The following is a 23332-nucleotide window of genomic DNA, read 5'->3' as shown; positions in this document are numbered from 1 at the left end:
GTTTTCCATTGAAAATATCTAAACATCCTAAAAATAAAATACATTTAGTTGGGTAGCAAAATGATACAAAATGTTAAAGAGATAGTTCACCCAAAAATGAAAATTCTCTCATCATTCACTCACCCTCATGCCATCCCAGATGTGTATGACTTCCTTTCTTCTGCAGAACACAAACAAAGATGTTTAGAAGAATATCTCAGTCCTGTTGGTTCATTTAATGCAAGTGAATGGTGGCCAGAACTTTAAAAAGGACATAAAGGCAGCAAAAAAAAATAAATAAACCTTCAACTCCAGTGGTTTAATCCATGTGATATGATAGGTGTGGGTGAGAAACAGATCCTTTTTTCCAAGTCCTTTTTTTTTTTACCATAAATTCTCCTCCCTGCCCAGTAGGTGGTGATATACATGAACAATATGAATAGCTAAAAACAAGAGAAAGTGAAAGTGGAGATTTATACTAAATAAATACTTAAATACTGATCTGTTTCTCACCCACACCTATCATATTGCTTCTGAAGACATGGATTCACTGGATGACACTGGAGTCATATGATTACTTTTGATGCTGCCTTTATGTCCTTTTTAGAGCTTCAAAGATCTGGCCACCGTTCACTTGCATTATATGGACCAACAGAGCTAAAATGTTCTTCTAAAAATCTTAATTTGTGTTCAGCAGAAGAAAGAAAGTCACACACATCTAGGATGGCATGAGGGTGAGGAAAATATAAAATCATTTTAATTGTTGGGTGAAATTGGGTCTTTAAGTCTTGTTTTCAGAGAAGTCTAATTTGAGGTTAGTACCACTTTACAATAAGGTTGTATTTATTAGCATGAGTTAATTACATTTGTTAACACGAACTAGCAATGAGCAACACTATTACTGTACTTATTAATCTTGGTTAATGTCCATTTAACATTTACTAATACATTTTTGGAAATAAAAGTTGTATGTGTTAACATTAGTTTATGCATTATGAATTAACATGAACAAGATTAATAAGTGAGTTCAAATATATTGTTCATAGTTAGTTCATGATATCTAAGGCATTTACTAATGTTAACAAATGTAACCTTACTGTAAGTGTTTGAGAAAAATGGGAAAACACGTTTATTTTTCAAACTTTCTTAGCAAGTTTTTTGTTTTCATTTTAACCTTTACCCTTACAAAATTCTGTTATATTTCTCTGAAAGCAAGACTCGTTGTTGTGTAAAACAACAACAACAAAAACCAGATAAAATACAATCATTGTTTTGCGGTGTACATTTCTGTCTAGCTCAGTTCTTGCTGTCCGTCTGTATTCATGAAATGCTGCTGTTCCTGCAGTGGTGTTGGATGACAGCAAGCGTCTGGCCAAGCGGAAGCTGATCGAGGAGAACCGCGAGCGACGGAAGCGTGAGGAACTGCAGAAGACGGTGTGGGATCGACCGGAGCCCACACAGGAGGAGTGGGAGCTGATCCGCGTTGTCACAGAGGCGCACATGGCCACGAACGCCCAGGGCAACCACTGGAAACAGAAGCGCAAATTCTTGGTGAGGGATCTCTTCCCTGATGACGTCATGGCAGCGATGGTTCTCGTGTTTTAGGATGTGTCTTTATTTTGGGAGGGATTTTGTTCTTTGTTTTTCTTTTTACCCTACCACAATCCCAGATTCCCTTTCCCCTGTTCCACACAATTCCCAAGCCCTTTCCCAATGTTGTTCCCAATGTTAATATGTCCATGTTTTTGTATCTCCTTGTAGAGTGGGGAGTGTTAGATGGACGCTGGAGAATCTCTACCACAAAGGCAGCAGCACTAACTTTAACGGAACACCTTTGTCCTTCTTTCCTCAAGCTCTATTTCCTAAACCCCAAACATGTCTTTTTCTTTTTCTTTTTCTGATCTTCTCTGTCTTTCTCTAACCAAGTTTTTATTGTTGCAAAATTGTTGTTTCTCTAGAATCTAACTGTCCTCTACAGATTCAAGTCCATCTGAGGACTCTTTAACACTGCTGTGAGTTTCCATGTGAGGTTTAGTAGTGTTTTCCCTTCATTACGTAGTCATAATAACTGCGCGATATAGAGAATATTCACAAAATGAAGGATACGGAGCCCCTTAGAGGTCAGGGAGGGAATTTATTTCTCTCACAAAAGCGTTCCATCGCAGTAGTATGCGTTAATAGTTTTTGTGATTTTTATTACCATTTTGGTTTTCCTGTAGTATGACTATGGATTTATCACGAACGTCGTGGTTAAATTATGGTTACTGTAATAAAAATGTTTTTGTAAGGGGTGACGTTAAGTTTATTGTGTGGGAATGCAAAACTATTTCCGGTCCCACTTTATATTAGGTGTCTTTAACTACTATTTACTCAAATTAAAATACATACAATACAATGTATTTATTGTTTAACTTGTTCTACAAAATTCTCACACAATTCACATTTGCCGCTACTGATGTTGAGATACGAGTAGTGTTGGGGTTAGGGCCCAGATATACTTCATATGAAATGGAAGAATGAACAGATGTGACGTCATTTAGAACAATATCTGGTCAAAAAGGTGGTGTTTTTGCATTCGTTTTGGTGGTTCGGGACAGCTCGTCTGGGCGAATGTTTAGGAAAACTTCTAACTGGCTGCTGAACACCTTCCTGTTGCCATTTGGTCCACGTCATTGGTAGGTGTGACCTGAAGCTCCACCTACTACTTTGTTTAAGTTTTTTGGTGAGTATTCAACTTGAACACACCACGTGCAAGACCATGTCACGCAATTGTTTTTGTTTGTTTTATTAGTTTATAAAAGGAATCAAATCAAGTGCCCATTCATTTATCAGCCATCTGCAGCAAAAGTCATTCACACATCTCCCCAAAGTAAGATATGCCTCCGTTATCATCATTCTTTTACACCCATCTTTGCAGTAGTGTCAGTATCATCATAAATTACAATAACTGAGTGTATTCGTTGCATATGATGTCTGTGTATAGCGTGTTAGCGCATTAGCATCATGAATTCAAAATGTAAACAAGACAAATTAAACATTTTCTACTGCATATATATGACTTTAAATCATCATCGAGTGGTTAAAAAAGAACATCTTTTACTGACTTTATGTGAATTCTACTCATAGAATGAGGCGTAAAGTCATTGATAACACATTTTAATGTTACATTCATTTAGGTTTTACATGTAGAGGCCTCATATTTAAATGCTTCTTTAAACGCCTCCTACAGCGGTGTGGCAGGTGTCTGAATGTTCGGGAACATTATACCGTTGCTCGACTGTTTAGAACTTCTTTTTACCCCTGAAAAAGAACGAATAATAACTTCTGTGGAAGTATATCGTGGCTTTTAGGGTTAGGGATAAGGTTAACAGTGTAACTACAGATGTAATTAAATGCAGGTACATTAAATGTATGTGCAGTGCAACAACTTGATGTACAAAATAAGTCCATTGAATCAAATGATTAAGTACATAGTAGTTAAAGAATCCTAATATAAAGTGGGTTCCTATTTCCCAAAAAATATCGAATATCGTGAAAAACCTGAAAAATATTGAGATCAAATTTATTTGAGCATATCGCCCAGTCTTAGTTTTAAAGTGGGACGCAAATAATTATGACAGGATTACAGCTGATTTGCAACTTTGAGTTTGAAATTAGTCGTTTACCATCAAGATGTTTTTAAGCCTTGAATTCCATGGAAACTCAACAGCAACTCAATATCTCACTTTGTTTCTGTCTGCACTCTCACCTGTCCAGTTTCAACTTGTTCTTTTTAGTTGACTTGACTCGGGTTCTTCATTGAAACTTCACGATCCCTGTTGATTGCCCAACAGGTCGAGGAAGCAATGCTACTTAATGAAATAACATGTAATTTATTCTGTACTTCTGACCAGAGTGCAGTGGGGGTGAAGGAAGCCAAGGTAAGAACCTGCAGAGCAAACACACCTATTCATGTATTTATCCAAAAGAACGCTCTCTCAAATTCTCAGCTGCTTCCATTTCTGTCACGTTTTTTGTTTTTTTGCGGATAAATGGACGTGCTGAATGCTTGAGGCATCTGTTTGGCGTGTTTGTGTAGCTCTCTGCTCGCTGTATCAGAATGAAGGTGTACACAGAACAGGAAAGCTTAACGCACACTGAGGCCCTGTTTACACCTGCAATGAAAATCTGTCTCAGGTGATCCCATAATAAGTAGTCACATCGCTGGTTGCACCTGCTAGTAACTTGTCCAGTGCAATCGTATTTCTTGGGGAGGGTCTCTGTTTTCATGACTGCATACATGACTTACTATATCAGTGCCATACTGCAAGAAGATAAAGCACCAAAAATACAAACTTTATCTCACAGCAAATGCGAGGTTTTAAAGGGGCACTCAGATGTCATTGTAGGAATGTAGTATTCACAGTCAGTCATGTTTACTTTAATCAATGAATGAAAGTGTGAAATATCAGGACTGTTACTCAGATTAAGCGAGTAGTATTCAGCTGGTCATGTGATTCTAACATGTGTGGACCCTCTCCATGTAGAATAAAACAGCTTTTATAAGATTACTGATATGACTGGAGTATTTTATTGTGAGTGATCATGATTTCCTACATACATTGTACAATTACAATTCATGTCTTTAGGAGTTCAACCTTTGTTAAGGCTTTATAAATGAGTTAATTCATTACTAAAAACTCATTTACAAATGCATTATAAATCATTTATATGCAGTCATAACAACATGAATAAAAATATATTTCTATACTCCAAATAGTGAGCACTTTAACTTGTTATAAATGCTTAATAAATACACTTATTCTTACTTTTATTAATCTCTCTCAACTGACAACTTGTGATCAGATCACCCGAAACAAATGTTAATGCCATGTGTAAATGGAGTCTTAGATGATAGACAGTAATTGATTAATGTCAATGGTAAACATGAGGCTGGATTTGTGCTGTATTCAGCGTCCAGTCTTCTTTTGATCCTCAATCTGGCTTTTTTTTTTTTTTTGCTCTGTCTTTCACGTCACATTTTTCTGGTCAGAAGGGCACAAATCTTTTTTTTTTTAAATTCCAACATCAGTGGAAAACCCTAGTCAAAGAGCTGCCCAGCAGGATATATCAAAGAGCGATCTCTGCTCCACTCACATCTTCCTCTCGTTAAAGTTTCCCTTCTTTCCTCTTCTCCCTCTCAATAACTGGGCTCCACTCTTGTTTCATTGACGTGTCTTGCTGTTACTCTGGCCTTCTTTGTGCTTTAGAGGGGAATGAGGATTTGCTGTGTCACACCTTCGTCTCTGTGATTGTGCATTTCCTGTGAGTGTCTGTTACTGAGCACGCTGCCCCTCCCCTTCCTGTCATTGCAGCCAGAAGACATCGGTTCAGCGCCCATCGTCAACGCCCCAGAGGGAAGCAAAGTGGACATAGAAGCCTTCAGTCAGTTTACAAAAATTATCACCCCCGCCATCACACGTGTCGTGGATTTTGCCAAAAAGCTGCCCATGTTCTGTGAGGTAAGAATGATGGCCTACTGTAAAATAAATGCATCAAAGGAAATTAAATTAGATCGAAACTAGTTTACTGACTGTACATCAGTGTTGGGAAGTAGTAAACAAAGGCCACGTCCACACAAATACATTTTTGTTTGAAAACATATTTTTCTCTACAATTTGGCCTTCGGTCCAGACTGAGACAGCAAAAACTGAGCTTTTCAAAAACGCTCTCCAAAGTGGATACATTTGAAAATGCTGTCTATACATATATGTAGTGTCGACAGGGAAACTGAGATATCTGAAAGCGATGACGTATTTGTTGTCACGTGACGCAGTCATGTGATCCATTCAACCCAAATCAATCAAGTTGGCGGCCCATGTTGTAGCGGCATTGTTGGGCCTGCTTTTCACTTTAATAGCATTGTTAAAGATAAATGTTTCTTTGTACAACCTTCACATTGGATTCCTTCAAAGGCAACTGGAAGTTTACTCGAAATTGCTATCCGACAGTGGAACACGAGGACAATTGTGTTTCAGATTGTACATGGAACGGCGACTTTTCATATGTAGAGTAAGGGGATTTAAGAGTGTTTATACATTTCTGTGTGGGTGAGACACTTTTGGAAAACCCTTGTATGGACAGAGAGTTTTTCGAATATGAAAATGGCCCTTTCAAATGTATCTGGATTAATATGAATGTAGCGACACAACTACCCTGTTTAGGTCACAAAAAATTACAAATTCTCTCATAAGTTACTAACCCTCATGCCATCCCAGGAGTGTTTATTTTTTTCTTCAGCAGAACACATTTGAAGAAAAATAGACAACTATCTTAGCTCAATAGGTCCTTATGCATGTAGATGGTGATCAAACCTTTGAAGCTCAAAAAAGAACAGACAGTCATCATCATTATCACTTTTGGTGTGAAAAAGATCAACATTTAAGTAATTTTTTACTTTTCAGCAGCAGTAAATGCATGTAACGTAATCACGTTGGCATATTCACGCGAGAGCAGATGTAAGTGCGACACACCCGGAAGAGCGGGGCTGTTTACAACTGAGGAGGAGGAACTCTGTTCTGAAGCTTTGTTAAATTTGATTTAGATCTGTATTTATATCTGTTTGTTTACTCACAACGGTGTATTTGTGTCCTCATCCTGGTTGTCTCAACTGAGAGAAAAACATTATTACGTCCATAGCGTGACAAATCGAATACGTCATATGAGAGACCGCGTGAACTCTCGTGAATGTGTAAACTTTTGCTGACTGGAAGCAATGTTTTATATTTAAAAGTACTTAAATATTGATCTTTTTCACACCAAAAGTGCTCATTTCCATTTAGAAGACATTTATTTTACTAGTGGAGTTGTATGGATGATTTATTTATGTCTGATCACCATCCACTTGCATTTTAAGGACCTACTGAGATGAGATATTTTTTTCTAATTTTCTTCAAATGTGGGATGTCATGAGGGTGAGTAAATGATGTGAGAATTTTCATTTTTGAGTGAACTATCCATTTAACTAAATTTTTCAGTAGTGTGACAGTTCAATATTTTGACAATAGTGTAGCTTTTCCATTAATGAGCTACAGTTTTCAACGAGTAGCGCTGTAGCATCACAAAACGCTACATTAGTCACATTGTATTGCAAATCAAATCAAGTGAATCGGATCTTTCGGACAGCTCATATAAATGAACAATTAAAATCAAATAATTTAAATAAACAATTCCCTTATATTTATCGTTGGAAACTCTGATTCGTTTTAGTGAGTTGGTTCTTTCAGATGGTTCATGTAAATGAACTAGTTCAAATAAATGATTTACTAAAATCACTTGAGACTTGGTCTTTTTTTTTAAGCAAAATATTTAGTTTCTTGCTGCTGATTAACACTATATTTCAATTTAGTTATTTACAATAGGGTTTTTTCTAGCTTTATTAGTGTATATTAAGTCAAATATATGTTCAATTAAAAAAATTTTAACCCTTAATTAATCATGATTTTACTATAGTAATATTGTAGTAACCATGACTGTTGTAAACATGGTTAATTTTGTGGTTTAATATAAATACCATGGTTCAATTTCGGTTATGAAAATTCACCATGGTTTTAGTACCGTAAGGGAATGTCACCCTAATAAAATAAATGTGGCAGGGCGGAGGGCGGGGCCGGGTCGTTATCCTACATACCTGGTCCTGTATTAGGCTAATTATGTCTCCTTGATGGTTAAAGGATCCCCTGCAGTCGACCTTTAACCCTCATGGAGGCATAATTAGCCTAATACGGGACCGGGTGTGTAGGATAACGACCCGGCCCCGCCCCCTGCCCTGCCACAATATATAACTATCAGGTGATATTATTGATAATTATTATTAAATTATATCATCCTATTAAAAATTTTCTTATTTAAATAGCTTCAATGTAGTTCGCTACTTTTTGTTAGTAATTTGTAGTGTAGCTAACTACAATTTTATAGAAGTAGCTTGACTGTAGTTACTACTTTTTAACTAAGTAACTAAGTTTTTAGCAGCAGTTTCAAAGTGCTCGACCATATGCTTTTTTTTTATGGCTTCTTGTAAAACAAATGCACCAAAATCTAAGAATACATCAAGATGCAGTAAATACAAGGAATACAAGTAGTTTTAAACCATCTGACAGACTGTACAAGAGGTCGGCCAAAATATTTTTTAATGGATTCCTGTAAAACAAATGCACCAAATTCAGAGAATGAAACTCATTTGAAACTAGTTTTCAGACTGTACATGTAACTGTGCACGACTGATAAGGGAAAGCATCAAAATGCACTGAATGCAGAGGAGATCGTTTATCAACTGTACACATAACTAGTTGTCGACCGATATAGTTTTCAATGGTGGATAGCAATATCTATAGAGCAGGGTTGCTAATGACCAAAATATACTTACAATATAATTGTATGATTACAAATGAGAGGTAAACAACATTTTTAACACTTATTTAAAAAAGTTTAACACAAATATTTGTATTTTTTTATTTTAATAATTTGTTTAATCGGACTGGCCAATATATTGGTCTGTCACTACATGTAACTTCAGTTAATATAAAGGTCTTAGGATAATTAGCTTTGCAGCTGGCAAATTTCAGTAGGCCACAGTGAGACTTTGATGATAACTCATGGTTGGATAAACAGAAATATGTTTTATGATTGTGTTATTTATAATCCTTATTGTTTAATGTGTTTGTTCAGCTGCCTTGTGAAGACCAGATCATCTTACTGAAGGGTTGCTGTATGGAGATCATGTCTTTACGAGCGGCCGTACGTTATGATCCCGAAAGCGAGACCCTGACTCTAAACGGAGAGATGGCTGTCACACGGGGCCAGCTCAAGAACGGGGGTCTGGGTGTGGTCTCAGATGCCATATTTGATCTGGGAGTCTCATTATCCTCCTTCAACCTGGATGATTCTGAGGTGGCGTTACTGCAAGCCGTCATTCTCCTCTCATCCGGTTAGTGTCATCTTCACTTCCAACACACTCACAACTTAGACATCATTTTCTGATTTAAGTCCATATTCTGGTTAAGCCATCCAAAGAGAAGTTAACATGCTCTTTAGAGTGTACAGCTATTGGTATCTTCCTGTATATATGGTAATCCGCTTATTCTAAATAAGACATAAGACATTCATTTCAATTTTTTCTCTTCTTAAAATACTTAAGATGCTCACTCTTGCCATTTACTATACTTCAGTGTTCGAGTTGGATGAAGCTATGGTATAGTAGGGCTTTTGTCTTATAGAAAGTAAACTGCTGTATCTCTGGAAGTGAAGACATTATTTCTAATTTAAAAAATAACACAAAGATTATTTGCTAGACATTGGATAAACAGTTGATGCAATCAAAGAACTTAAGATGATCATAAGCTGGTAATATACACTAATGCCAAGTTTTCTGGAAATAAGTTTGGATAGTAATATTTATGTTCCGCTTGATCGAGTGATTAGCTCAGTTTCAGCAACATCTTCAAGGTGCTGGATTTAGTTTCGACAGTCTTGTCAACAGTTACTGTTGTCTCCTGTCTCCTTCCTCTCTGGACTGGAGACTCAGAAAATGGTGTATATGTTGCTCTCTCTCTCTTGTATGGAGAACATAGACTGCTATTTAGTTAAGTGTCTCTCTGGATGGGAGACTCAGAACATTGTTGTATCAGTTTCTGTCTCTTACCTTGTGGCTGAAGACTCGGGGTGTTTCTGTTGGAAGGATACTTTTACCCCTTTCTAATGAAGAGGAAATTCCAATTTGGTGCTTTCCTGTTCCAGTGCTCTGATTGGCTTTTGAAATCAGACACCCTTCTGTCTCTGTGTGGAACTCATTTGCATAGTCTAAAGTTCACAGTTAGAAAAGTGTCTTTACGGCTATGGATTGTTCACTTTCTAAACCACTTCCAAACAAATCTTGGATATGTGTTGAGCGTAAAAAGTCCAAATATGATGTTGAAAGTTTGAACTAACCATTATTTATTTATTACCTTAATAGTTCAATTTTTGTTAATTAAAGTTGTTGCCATTATGCATATACCATTCTCTGAATGAATATGGAGTGGATTTAATGTAGTTTTGTGTCAATTTTAGGAGTAAAAGTATGTAACTGAAGAATTGTCTTTTCTCCTTTGTTTCTCCTGAAGTCTTCTGAAATTTGGCCTAAGGGGTGAGGGTCAAAATTGAACAAAGGGTGATGCAGTGATGGGGTTGGCTTATCTGCCCAAAAGGTGCCTAAAAGGGTCTTTTCCGTCTGATCTGATGACAAAAGGCATTTGTTCATGTAGGGCCTGATCGCATCAGAAACCTGATCACATCAACGTGAAGTAAGTTTAAAAGGCGGATGAAAAGTCTTTGGATCGCCTTTGCTTGTTTGCGTTCTGCTACAATTGGAATATTCGTGTACATATTCCTCCTATTTTACTTAACCTCCTTTTCTATTCTTGCGCATATTCCACCTCTTTCACTCAACAACTGCCTGTCATCTCATCGACTCCACAATTGTTTTCGTATGGATATGCAAATAAATGAAGATTCCATTACATGGATATTCCGAAATAAGGTGTTTACTTGATTTACATGACTCCACTGCTGTCCTCTGTGAGCGATGACCTCCGGCTGTCAATACAGCTCTTGACTTTTAGACGGTGGGCCGAGGGGAGATTTCGTGTTTTCAGACGATCTGTGGGGATGGATAACCCAGTTTTTTATATATAACCACTACACTTCTCTACAAAGCAAATAAAAATTGTTGCCATTCACATACTTTGCACATTACTATAATATCGGTAACTTTCTCCAGGATATTTTCCCGGCGAATAGAGCAGGCGGCTACGTGTGGGGTCCGACATGCATGACGTATTTGTTGCCTTCATCCAATAGCGTGCGTGGGAAAGTGTCGGTGTTGGTGACGCGTTTGTCAACACACTGGTGCGCTGATATGAAGTTGCTGTCTGTGAACATCTTTTCGAGAAGTGCTTTTAGCCCAGGAAAGATTGAACTTGTTAACTGATTTTGCCCACTTATGCTACATATTCAGTTTGACACAAAATGTGAATGTAGAGGTAACATTATGCATTTTCACTGTTTTTATTTTATGTAACCATCTTTTGTCATATGATGTCCTGTCATTTCGTTGTAATCTTTAATAAATATACCGTTCTGATTTCACACATTTGATCCATGGTATTGCTTGGAAACACAACATCACAACACCTTCACAGACATAAGTTTGGAGAAATGTATTAAATCAGTGTTTCTGTGGAAAGACCTTGAATGCAGAGAAAGTCTTATAGCAGAAGCGGCAGTACAGGCATACAAGTTACAAAGCCAGGAACCTACAAACCAGTTAGTCAAACCAGCTAACATTGGCTACCACAGGGAGTGCTACAGCCATTTCACAAATATCATGAAGATAGAACGAGCACAAAGGAGAAGAGAGAAGGCAGTATTAGTTGAAGAAACTGCAAATGAAGGTTGGTATTATATTGTATAGACAGGAGGTGCAGTAAAAGACATACAGTGCAGTATTATATCGTATAGATAGGTGGTGCAGTTTAAGACATTCGGTACAGTGTAGACAGTAGTATACATTTAAGAAAGTAGTATGTTTTACAGTAATATAAATTACATAAATGTGCATAATAGAAATGGATATGCAGTATGAACAAACACATACAGTTATGTGCAGTGTAGTAGCAGTAACAGTATAATAGTATAAATAATGTAGTTATATACAGTGTATTAACAGTAATATAATAAAAACATCCTGCAAAAATGTACCCTTCCAGTTATGGCATTATTAACATCAACAAGGCCAGACACCTGAACACTGTGAAACTGGTTTATTAACCATGTTAAGGGAACAGGTGAAACCAATATATGGAGCATGAGATTTCCCCTGCTGAAAGTTACAAACCATTTTTCTTTAATCAGTGATGTGGGGAAGGGTGCAGAACCTCAATCTATTGTTTTGCACTTTTTTTAGTGGTAGAGGCAGAGGATGGTGAGGCAACTCCAGTAAAAACACGGGCTCTGAGGTCTAATGCCCGTGATCTCTACACGTCCAAGCAGGCCCCACACCTGCTTCCAGTACAATGCATTATTTGCAAACATGAGAAGTACAAGGTTCAGACACACAGCAGGAAAAGGGTAAAAGAAAAACTAACACAGTGTGAAACACTCCATGCCGGGAAATTGCTTCTCGCCGCTGAAGGGAGAAGGGATGAGTCTCTCCTTCTCCATATCCAAGACAGGGACTTGGTGGCTAGTGAAGCACGGTATCACTTCACCTGCTATTGAGATTATACCCGGTACCTGACCACACAAAAAAATGAGAGAACAGAAACAAACATATATGAAAATGGATACAAGCATTTCTGCAAAACAGTCATTGAGGAGAGGCTTTTAAAACACCGCGAAGTGCTTCGACTGTCAAAGCTGAATTTGCTATTCAAAAAAACTGTGGAAGAAACAGAGGGAGTGAACATTGCAGCTTATAAGGCACATTCACTTAAGGCAAGACTTCAAAAGTCTCATCCCTTCTTGAAATTCCTGAAGGCATCCACAACCTATCTTGTATATGTGGACAATCTGTCAGCTGACGAGGTTGTGCATGAAGTTGCTGTCTCCTCTGCTTCCTCCTCATCTGAAGAAAGTGAAGGAGAAATGACAAGTCAAGAAGCTATTGAAAATGCCACCATCAACACAAATGATTCTCGGGTGTTATATCATGCAGCAATGATACTCAAAGAAATCATACAAAAGACATCAAAAAGATCACCAAAGCTTCCATGGCCTCCCACAGCAGGTGACATCACACTGGAAAATGCCCTGAGTGTAGTAGTGCCTCACCAACTTTTTAACTTTATTGCATGGACATCAGGAATGTCATTACAACCATCAGATGAACGTATATATATATATCATATGATCTCTTGCGATCGTATGCAGGAGATTAGCTTGGTTTACATTTTGGAATTAAAATGAAGGATGCATTAATCTAATAGTAATGTCGTAGTTTTGGTTCAGAGCTGTGACCTAACGTTAGACATGCTAGCTACTGCTAGTTAGCCAGCTGAAACTACCCTACTTAAAACGACACTAACGAGACGCTTACATACGTTTGAACAACACAGTGTACAAAACAATTTTGTTTTAAAGATATCATATTCTAATTAAATGAATACTTACAATCACAAAAACAATGTCCTTGGCGATAGTCACTGTGCTGCCGCCGCAGATGCTGCTCGTGTCTGACAGCTGAATCATCCGTGTGACAGCTGTTCTAAATAAGCTACATCTGATTGGTTAATAATAATCCTATGTCAGTATCTTGCCACGCTATTGGCTCGACTGATATAGTAGGCAACCGCGTTTGCCTGCATATTTACGGTCGTGCATTATGATTTCGGGGGAAAATGTGCAATAAATGGGAGTGGCAACACTTTTCATATCGTTGAGAATAAAACAACCGTCCCAACTTTACAAATTCAGGTTCTCCCTCCATGGGGATCATCCATTTCGAAAAGTAAAGCAGATACGGGCCCTCGGCCCACCGTCTATTTCAGCAGCAGTGTGTTTTAAGCTATAAGGCCATCTTTCAGGTCAGCTTCGTCAGTGGTGATTATACAGGATTACTTGGGCCACTGAGGGGAAACCACTTAATAACGTTATTAAAACAGGATTACCCTTCAACTGTGATCATTTCAATCAATAGTTAAAGACTTCCGTGGCCACGACCTCTTTTCATCGGACTGGTGTCTAACCTGTTATTGGTTTCTGCCCATCTGAACAGATTGTCCAGTGTTGCAGCTGGCAGGAGCCAATCAATGACTGTTAAGCAATTTCATTGTCATAAAGTACATATTAAAGTGTCTCCTGAAGCTATACTGGGTCTTAATGAGAGTTGAGAGTTAATGAAAGTTTTCTACAGTATCTACTTTTTATAAAAAGTACTTGAGGATACAACACATCAGTCATTATTGGTATTGTAAAAACAAAAATGTCTTTTTCATACTTTCTGTGATAATTATGGTAGAATGTAGGGCTGGGCAATATGTCTTAAAACATGATATCTTGATATTGATCAGCCTATTGACAATATTCTATATAAATCTTGAAAATTATGTATATTGCTCTAAAATGACTCAAAAGGGTTTTAACAGAGGAACCATAGTTTAATCCAAACAGCCATTGGAGCCAAGTAGATTAAATATTTTCAAGACATTAAATAAAAATTTTATAATTTGTTTGTCATTAAATAAACACAAGGGAGAGTGAAATTCAATCATTTTCATTGATATGCACTATATTTATATTTCATAGGCAATGATACATAGTAGCTTAATAAAAAGCATTATTTACCTTCAAATGTTTTTACTGTGCAAAGCTTGAACATTGAATAATACTAAATGATTACTGTGTGATACATCAGGATGATTATTATAAAATAATGCTGAATTATCATTATTATTCTGATTATTAGATTAGTGTTATACAAAAGTAATATATTTCTGTTCTGTTTACTTCATCTTCTCCTGGGGGCTTTTATTTTGACACTGAAAAGCCAATAGACATTTTTTCCCACTCTTTGGAATGCTGAAAGGGTTAGTTCACCCAAAAATGAAAATGATCCCATAATTTACTCACCCTCAAGCCATCCTAGGTGTATATGACTTTCTTCTTTCAGCCAAACACAATCAGAGTTATATAAAAAAATATCCTGGCTCTTCATAGCTTTATAATGGGAGTGAATGGTACCTTAGATTTTGAAGCCCAAAAATGTCCATCCATTCAAAATCTAAGGTACTATTCGTTCCAATGATAAAGCTCTGAAGGATCGTGATATTAGTCAACTGATTTGCTCTTTATAAAACTTAATATCCAAATGAAAGCATATTAAAATCATCACAATATTGACAATATTGGTCAATTTTACATCCTCAGCAAAAATATGTAGATTATATCGTTAATATTCAATATATCGCCCAGCCCTAGTAGAAAGTTCATGGACTGGATGTAAATATGGTCAATTGCATTCAACAGATCTACATAGTGCACTCTTATTGGAAGCTTAATTATTGAACATTTATTCAAACTCTTTTAAACTCATATGTGGGCAAAACTTTCCTAACAACTGGCTAGTATTTGCTAATCCAGGTGTGGGAGTGGTTTCTAGGGTATTCTGGTGGTGTTAGGTAGTAACTAAGGTCTTTTGCTAGGTCTTTACTGCCCCAAAGTCAAAAAAGCCCACCCTCAAGTATCTATAATAGACTGGTCTCTAGATAAGGCTCAGGTCTGTCCTTAAATGAAAGTTTGTCCATTGTATCATCCAGCAGTTGCAAATTATAGGACTGATCACATCTCTCCTCAACAAGCCACATTATATACACTCACCTAAAGGATTATTAGGAACACCATAGTAATACTGTGTTTGACCCCCTTTCGCCTTCAGAACTGCCTTAATTCTACGTGGCATTGATTCAACAAGGTGCTGAAAGCATTCTTTAGAAATGTTGGCCCATATTGATAGGATAGCATCTTGCAGTTGATGGAGATTTGTGGGATGCACATCCAGGGCACGAAGCTCCCGTTCCACCACATCCCAAAGATGCTCTATTGGCTTGAGATCTGGTGACTGTGGGGGCCATTTTAGTACAGTGAACTCATTGTCATGTTCAAGAAACCAATATTTGAGCTTTGTGACATGGTGCATTATCCTGCTGGAAGTAACCATCAGAGGATGGGTACATGGTGGCCATAAAGGGATGGACATGGTCAGAAACAATGCTCAGGTAGGTCGTGGCATTTAAACGATGACCAATTGGCACTAAGGGGCCTAAAGTGTGCCAAGAAAACATCCCCCACACCATTACACCACCACCACCAGCCTGCACAGTGGTAACAAAGCATGATGGATCCATGTTCTCATTCTGTTTACGTCAAATTCTGACTCTACCATCTGAATGTCTCAACAGAAATCGAGACTCATCAGACCAGGCAACATTTTTCCAGTCTTCAACTGTCCAATTTTGGTGAGCTCTTGCAAATTGTAGCCTCTTTTTCCTATTTGTAGTGGAGATGAGTGGTACCCGGTGGGGTCTTCTGCTGTTGTAGCCCATCCGCCTCAAGGTTGTGCGTGTTGTGGCTTCACAAATGCTTTGCTGCATACCTCGGTTGTAATGAGTGGTTATTTCAGGCAAAGTTGCTCTTCTATCAGCTTGAATCAGTCGGCCCATTCACCTGACCTCTAGCATCAACAAGGCATTTTCGCCCACAGGACTGCCGCATACTGGATGTTTTTCCCTTTTCACACCATTATTTGTAAACCCTAGAGATGGTTGTGCGTGAAAATCCCAGTAACTGAGCAGATTGTGAAATACTCAGACCGGCCCGTCTGGCACCAACAACCATGCCACGCTCAAAATTGCTTAAATCACCTTTCTTTCCCATTCTGGCATTCAGTTTGGAGTTCAGGAGATTGTCTTGACCAGGACCACACCCCTAAATGCATTGAAGCAACTGCCATGTGATTGGTTTATTAGATAATTGCATTAATGAGAAATTGAACAGGTGTTCCTAATAATCCTTTAGGCGAGTGTATATGAGGTATCTTCCATGTCTGTGGTACAAATAATGCGGGACAATCTGGGGTTTGACTTCATCAGTTTCAGTGTTTGAATTTGTTGGGAATAGAAATGTATACCTCTTCCTTTCTCTGTATGTTTGATCCAGATCGTCCAGGTTTAACGAGTGTGGAAAGGATCGAGCGCTGTCAGGAAGAGTTCCTCTTGGCCTTTGAACATTACATCAACTACCGTAAGCACAAGGTGGTGCACTTCTGGCCCAAGCTGCTGATGAAGGTGACGGACCTGCGCATGATTGGTGCCTGCCATGCCAGCCGGTTCCTGCACATGAAGGTGGAGTGTCCCACGGAGCTATTTCCACCCCTTTTCCTGGAAGTGTTCGAAGACTGACGGCCACCCAGTGAGGCCAAGCTGCTCCATCAACACCAACCTCCACAGATCCAACCTCCTCTCGAACTCTGTCGCCCTGTTCCTGGTCACATGACTCTGTTCTATTACTACTGAGCGTCTTTTCATTCCGTAGTTTTAGGAGTAGCTCTCTGGCCTCGTTTGAACGCAACCATTCCTTTTACAATGCGGGTACATGTGAATAGCGTTATTCAACTTCTTTTTTGTTTTGCTTTCTTTTTTGTAAAAATTAATCTTTCGATTTCTCTAGAATAATTTTTTTATGTAAAACTGTTTCATTTGTGATCATAGTCTTTGATGCAGCTTCTATGAGATGTATGAACTATGCATTCAAAGGGTTTCGTTTTGAGTAGAAAACGGTATCACATCAGGCCTTGGGGAAATAGCGTCAAATAGAAGCACACTACAAAGGAGGAAAGCAATTCTCCTTTTTACTTCAACGTTCACTTCCCCTTATCTGTGGGTCTAAAGGTATTTTCATTTGCCAAGGTTATGAAAATCAGGGGTGTATGAACGATTTGTGAACGAAAAGTGGAGGGCACCCATTACAGGGTTCCCACATTCAAGGAAAACTTGAAAATATTAGGAAATATCAATTTAAAAGTTGTGATTTCCAGTCCCAGACATGTCATGGAAATTAATACAATTTTTAGTTCAACTCGAAAATGTTTTTTTGGCGAGAAATTGTTCTTTATGAGTGCAATATCTATAAAACTCTTTTTTAAATTCTAAAATCGTGTAGTTAATTTTCCAGTAATCATGAAAGACTGGAAAAGTCTTCACTGGTGAAAAGGGGTGAGAACACAGATATTAAGGCCTAACTGCTGATTGTTCCAAAACCTAGACAGCTGCCTACATATGCATTTCTGTATGGCAAAACATCAGTTATAATGATGGTTATGCCTCTGAATAAAACCATAGTTCTTTTTCAGATCTTCACAAAACTCCAGTTTGAGTTCCTGAGCACACAAACAGGCACTCCCAAGAATAAACTAAAAGGGTTTTATGACATTGAAAGATGGTCTTTAAAGACTTTAGCCCTTGAAGTGAAAGTTGGCAGAAATACACACCAGGTGCCAAAAACGTCCTTACAAAAATCTTACCGTCTAAACTTGTGTTGGGCTGCTCGGAGGAATTTGAGGTCATGAATTTGAATCCTGCCCTGCTAGAACAACTGACCTACCTGGCTGATTTAGATGGAACTCTGTTTAGTTTCATTTTTCTTCCTGTCTGTAGCTGTCATGTGATAGATCCAAGGCGACGCTTCTGCTTGAACTTGTTGGTGCTATGAGTTTGCCGATTTATACCTCTGTCAGTGCTCTCATTAACCTCAGAATTGAACAAAACACACAAACTCTCATTCACACACACACAAATACACAACACTTAGCTCAGTGGTCACCCCTGCATTCTGTGATGGATGTGTCCATGATGCTGTTTCAACTGTTCTCATTTCTGTTTTTCTTGTAGAGTTTTTAATCTTTCATCCTCGTGTGCTGCAAAAGAGTTTGAATCTCACATACCTCTACTGATTATCAGGAAGCAACAGAACTGGTTATTTTCTTTTTGTTGAAAGATAACATTAATTCAAACTCGCACCTGGCAGCACAATGAATCAGTGTTTTTTGTAAGCAATAGAATTATACATGTGGTTTTACATGTTTTGGATTACACATACAAGCACATACATGCCAACATCGTGTTACTGCACAGACAATCAATGTGTGAGCAGAGAGAGGAAGAGAGACATGTAGAGGGAGGGAAGGGTCATAGCCAGGGTCCAAAATTAACCTTTGCCAAGCACCAAATGCATTTAGCTGGTGAATAAATCTTGGCAGTTGATGAGAAACTTTATTAGCAACTGGAAAATTGTGTGGTTTAAGTCAAACTGAAGATGCATATAAAATCTCCAAAATACGCTAACTTGAGGCGGAACATTTTTCTATTCAGTAAGAAGACATGCACATAAACTACAATGGAAACACATTTACCCAATATATAGAACTGATATTGGAATATAGATGAGCATCTAACATGTCATGTGGCTTTGCTCCAACAAGCCATTTGAATACATAATTTGCTCAGCGAATTCATCAATATCATCCCATAACTGAAATATTGTTCTGGTTATTCAGAAAAGCCAAAGTCTGTCATCAAAATTATTGGCTACTATTATCTCCCAGAACAGTGTGACATGCTTTCGCTTCCAGACAAAACGCATATGCCACTGAATGCTAGCTAAAATGAATTTCATCAAAGCATTTATTCTGCGGTCTAAACTCTAAGTCAAGTCAAGTCAATTCAATTTGATCTGTATAGCACATTTCACAACACACATTGTTTCAAAGCAGCTTTACAGAAGATCAGCATTAACAGACAATACAACTGTAATGTCTATAATGTTTATGAATCATCATTGTGTAGTTTGATTAAATACGATTGTGAATTGTGTTTAAAAATAAATAATTAAATAATAATTGTATTAATAACCCAGATAGATACGCAGCTGAAGGCGACTGTGGCAAGGAACACAAAACTCCATAAGATGTTGATTAATGGAGAAAAATAACGTTGGCAGAAACCAGACTCACTGTGGGGGCCAGTTCCCCTCTGACTAACATAATGAATATTATGTAAATATTACTTATGTATAGTTAAAGTCATGGTTTAAAATTATTAAACTAAGTAAGTGTTAAGGGTCAGTGTTTAAACATCGATTTTGTTTGAACTGTAAGATTAATGACCAATGTCTTTGAAGTCCATCCTGGATTAACTGCAGAAGTTCACATAGATGTATTGTCCTTGTTAGTTGAAGGTTTTTGTTGACAATTAATTGATAATCTATGTATTCAGTTTCAAGAGTGTAGTCCATCATTAGACTGAGGTGATGCAGGCAGAGATCAGTGAGGTGCATCGCAGTTCAACCGGCTGGTAATTTCGGTGAGTTCTATCCTAAGTCCAAGGTTCAGGCAATGGGATATGAAGTATCCCATGTCTTATGGAGTTGGCATCAGTTCGTACCCTGAAGTCCATCATAATAGACTGAAGTTTAGTGCATTTAGTTGTCATCATTCAGAGACACATAGCAATGGAGTCTGACACCAAGCTGGAACAGAGTTGGATCTATCCTGCTCTGCTAACAGGGAAACAAATAGAATAATATTAGCGTAGATGACATTCAATTATATGCAGAATTATAGATCATGATCACTGTTTCTGGTTCTGACAGACCTACTGTAACTAAAGCAGCCTAATTGTGAGTTGATGGATAGATTATGTTATTAAAAACAACATTTTAAAATGAATACCGAATTTAACAGGTAGCCAATGTAATGATGATAAAATGGGGATGATAAAATTATTGAACTTGCTGGACATCCTCCCAGTAATGCATTACAATAATCTAGTCTTGAGGTCATGAACGCATGAATTCATTTTTCGGCATCAGCAACAGAGAGCATGTGCCTTAATTTAGCAATATTTCTTAGGTGGAAGAATGCTGTTCTACAAACATTGGTAATTTCATTTTCAAAGGACAGATTGGTATCAAATATAACACCTAAGTTCTTCACTGTTGAAGATGATGTAACAGTACATCCATCTAGAGTCAAATTATATTTTAGTGGCTTGTATTTAAGAGGTTCTTGGTCCAGTAATTAGTACCTCTGTTTTGTTGGAATTGAGTAATTCAGTACATTTCATAAAAGAGCCACAGTGGCTTAAACTTCTATTTTCATTTCTCTTTTCATTTTTTTCAAGTTTTTCCAGAAGTGACGATTTTAAACATAAATTATATTCGTAACTTGACTGTGACTACTAAAGCATGTTACATGAGCGAATCAAATTAAAGACCTAAACAGATTCTATGCAAACGCAAATGTGAATTCTTGGCCAACACATTAGTTACAGTTAGTAACCTTTTCTGTGTGAAGTTATAGCCAATTTTACAACTTTGTTACCATGACGATGTAATGTCAACAAACCCTAAAATGACTGTAAAAACTGAGATTTAAACAACTTTACAGCTCAAATAATGCACACGTTTTAACAGAATGATTTATGTAAGTGCTTTTATAAAACAAAAAATAAGCTTAACTTTTTCTGTTGAAACCCTACAAAAATTGGCCACGTTCATTTTCATTGTCCCCGTTCACTTCACTTGTCAGTGCCTCACCGTAACATAAATTTATGTAACAAGAAAAGAGTCTATATTCATTTTTGTGGTCATCAACATTATGCCACAAATGATTTCAATTGAGCTTAACTTGTATTGAACTCAGAACATTCATTTAAACATTCACTCCACTATGATAGTTGCTGACCTAAAAGAGACAACTGACCATAGACAAAGATTATGCGCCAATGCCTGCTATAAAAAAACCTTGTTGTTACGCTTAAAATGCAACTTGCATTGTGTTATGAATTACAAAATGAGACATTTCCACGTAAACACTTGAAATCAATCTTGCATAGTTAGAAGCATCTGCATTCACGTTCTTGCATAGAATATGTTTCAGGCCAGATACACAAACAGTCTTTTAACGATCTATCATCGTAATTTTGTAACAATTTAATACTAAATAATATGCAAGACTAAAACAGCATAATAATTTAAAGGTGAATGTCGCTTTGGACTGACAACTAGTGGCGTGGATAAAGCATCATTCAAAATCAATAGTTTCCAGTTACAGTCGCATTATAGAAATGCACAACTCTCACTTAGCCATCATTTCTTAAACCATTTCAATAAAGTGTCCAGTAACAGAGCATTTAATTGGATGACGCTAGCAGTATTGCTCTGGTAGAAGAGAGGAGAATAAAACAGCTTTTATAAGGTTACTGATATGACTGGAGTCTTCATTTTAATGTGAGTGCTCATGATTTATAAATTTGTTTCAAAGTTACTATTTATTTCTTTAGCAGTAAAACGTTTTTAAAGAGGAAAAAATGACTGAGTGCACCTTTAATTGACATGCAAAATACAGTTTCATTGTTTGTAAGAATTTTTACTGGCCCGTAAGATTTCTTAAAAGGTAAAAAGTTAGTTGTGGACCCTGGCCACAGTTTTCCACTCTAGTCAGATAAACACATGCTTGCACAATATGCAGGACTCAATACTGTTTCCTCTCCGACAGCACGGGATAAGACAAAACACAAACACGCACTACAGAATAAAGATATATATAGGAAATAGGCTGTATTTTTTCAGACTGAAGATATTTTTTACAGATGTTATATGCACAATATGAACATTTTACAGTTTGACAAACACCACAAGGAAACAAAAGACAAAACAAGTTACAGCTGTTTTTAACAATCCTGGTTCAGTGGTAATCTCTCTCCAGTGTGTTTCATTATTCCAAATTCACTGTTCATATTAATGAAAACAAATAAATATTATGTTATCTACTAATACTAATAATTTAAAAGACAAAATCCAGCACTTAAAACAAATGTTAGGTTAAAGGGAAAGAGATTCTCAGTGGTCGTCAGCATAAATATAAAGCCCATAATTTCTGAGATGGCCATATCTTATCAGGTTAAACTGAAAGAAAGAAATTTCTAGAAACGATCACATCAATAATTCTGTTTTATGTGTCTTACTGTTAGTAAACAATGAGGTTAATCACATCCCCAGTATGCTGTTGGCATTAGTGAGTGAATGTGAGTCAGATATCTAAAGTTACTTACAAATGTATTTCTCTTTATTTTTTTCTTGTTTTCATTTCTTTTTTTACCAAAATGAATGTGTTGCACAAGCCTGCTGTGTGACAGCGAAGTCTTGAATTGAACTCTTTAGATGATGATGTAATCTGAGTGCCCTGGAAGAGATGTTGCACTAAAATAAAATAATCTCAGTTTTGGCAAAAGATGATGATGGTGAAGATATGAATATTGCTCCTAAAGTGAACTGAGTGAAAGGAGAATAAAGATGGTTTTGAGAAACCCCTGAAATGTATGTTGTTATGTGTATAATAAATTGTCAGTCCACCAGGATTCAATTCTGATATAGGCTATATATATATATATATATATATATATATACATATGTATATATACAGATATGTATATATATATATGTTGTTATAGTGTTTTTTTTTATGTTTTTTTTTTATCAATTTCTGTATAGAAAGTCCACCAGTGCAATTACATTTTTAGGCAGTCTGTGTCCTTGTAACATATCTTGTCATATTGTAATGTTCATGTTTTGTTTGCTGTCTTGTTTTATGGTTTCTTGTGCTGAATTTTTGTCATGTCTTTTATTTTGACATCTAGCTTCTTATAATTTCCTGTTTCCTGTCCTCATGTTTCCTCCTGATTGGTCCAGACTTGCATTTGAATCTGCACCCTAACTGTCCCAAATA

At 37.1% G+C, this 23332-nt stretch overlaps 1 protein-coding gene across 5 annotated transcripts in view; it reads left to right on the top strand.

Moving 5' to 3' along the window:
* The window catches only part of LOC127620012 (thyroid hormone receptor beta-like), a 250895-nt gene extending 227893 nt beyond the window's left edge, over positions 1 to 23002 (top strand). For 3 of the 5 annotated variants that reach the window (XM_052093073.1, XM_052093072.1, XM_052093069.1), the window contains 5 exons: positions 1325 to 1530; positions 3813 to 3899; positions 5334 to 5480; positions 8686 to 8944; positions 16708 to 23002. In XM_052093073.1, coding sequence (XP_051949033.1) covers positions 1325 to 1530; positions 3813 to 3899; positions 5334 to 5480; positions 8686 to 8944; positions 16708 to 16949 — 941 coding nt within the window. In that variant the 3' untranslated portion in view covers positions 16950 to 23002. The remainder of the gene's footprint in view (positions 1 to 1324; positions 1531 to 3812; positions 3900 to 5333; positions 5481 to 8685; positions 8945 to 16707) is intronic. The other 2 variants (XM_052093070.1, XM_052093071.1) reach the window with 2 other exon arrangements.
* Positions 23003 to 23332: the final 330 nt, after the last annotated feature.

This window comes from Xyrauchen texanus, chromosome 26 (genome assembly GCF_025860055.1).
Source record: "Xyrauchen texanus isolate HMW12.3.18 chromosome 26, RBS_HiC_50CHRs, whole genome shotgun sequence".
Taxonomy (NCBI): domain Eukaryota; kingdom Metazoa; phylum Chordata; class Actinopteri; order Cypriniformes; family Catostomidae; genus Xyrauchen; species Xyrauchen texanus.
This window is presented reverse-complemented; position numbering and strand designations above follow the sequence as displayed.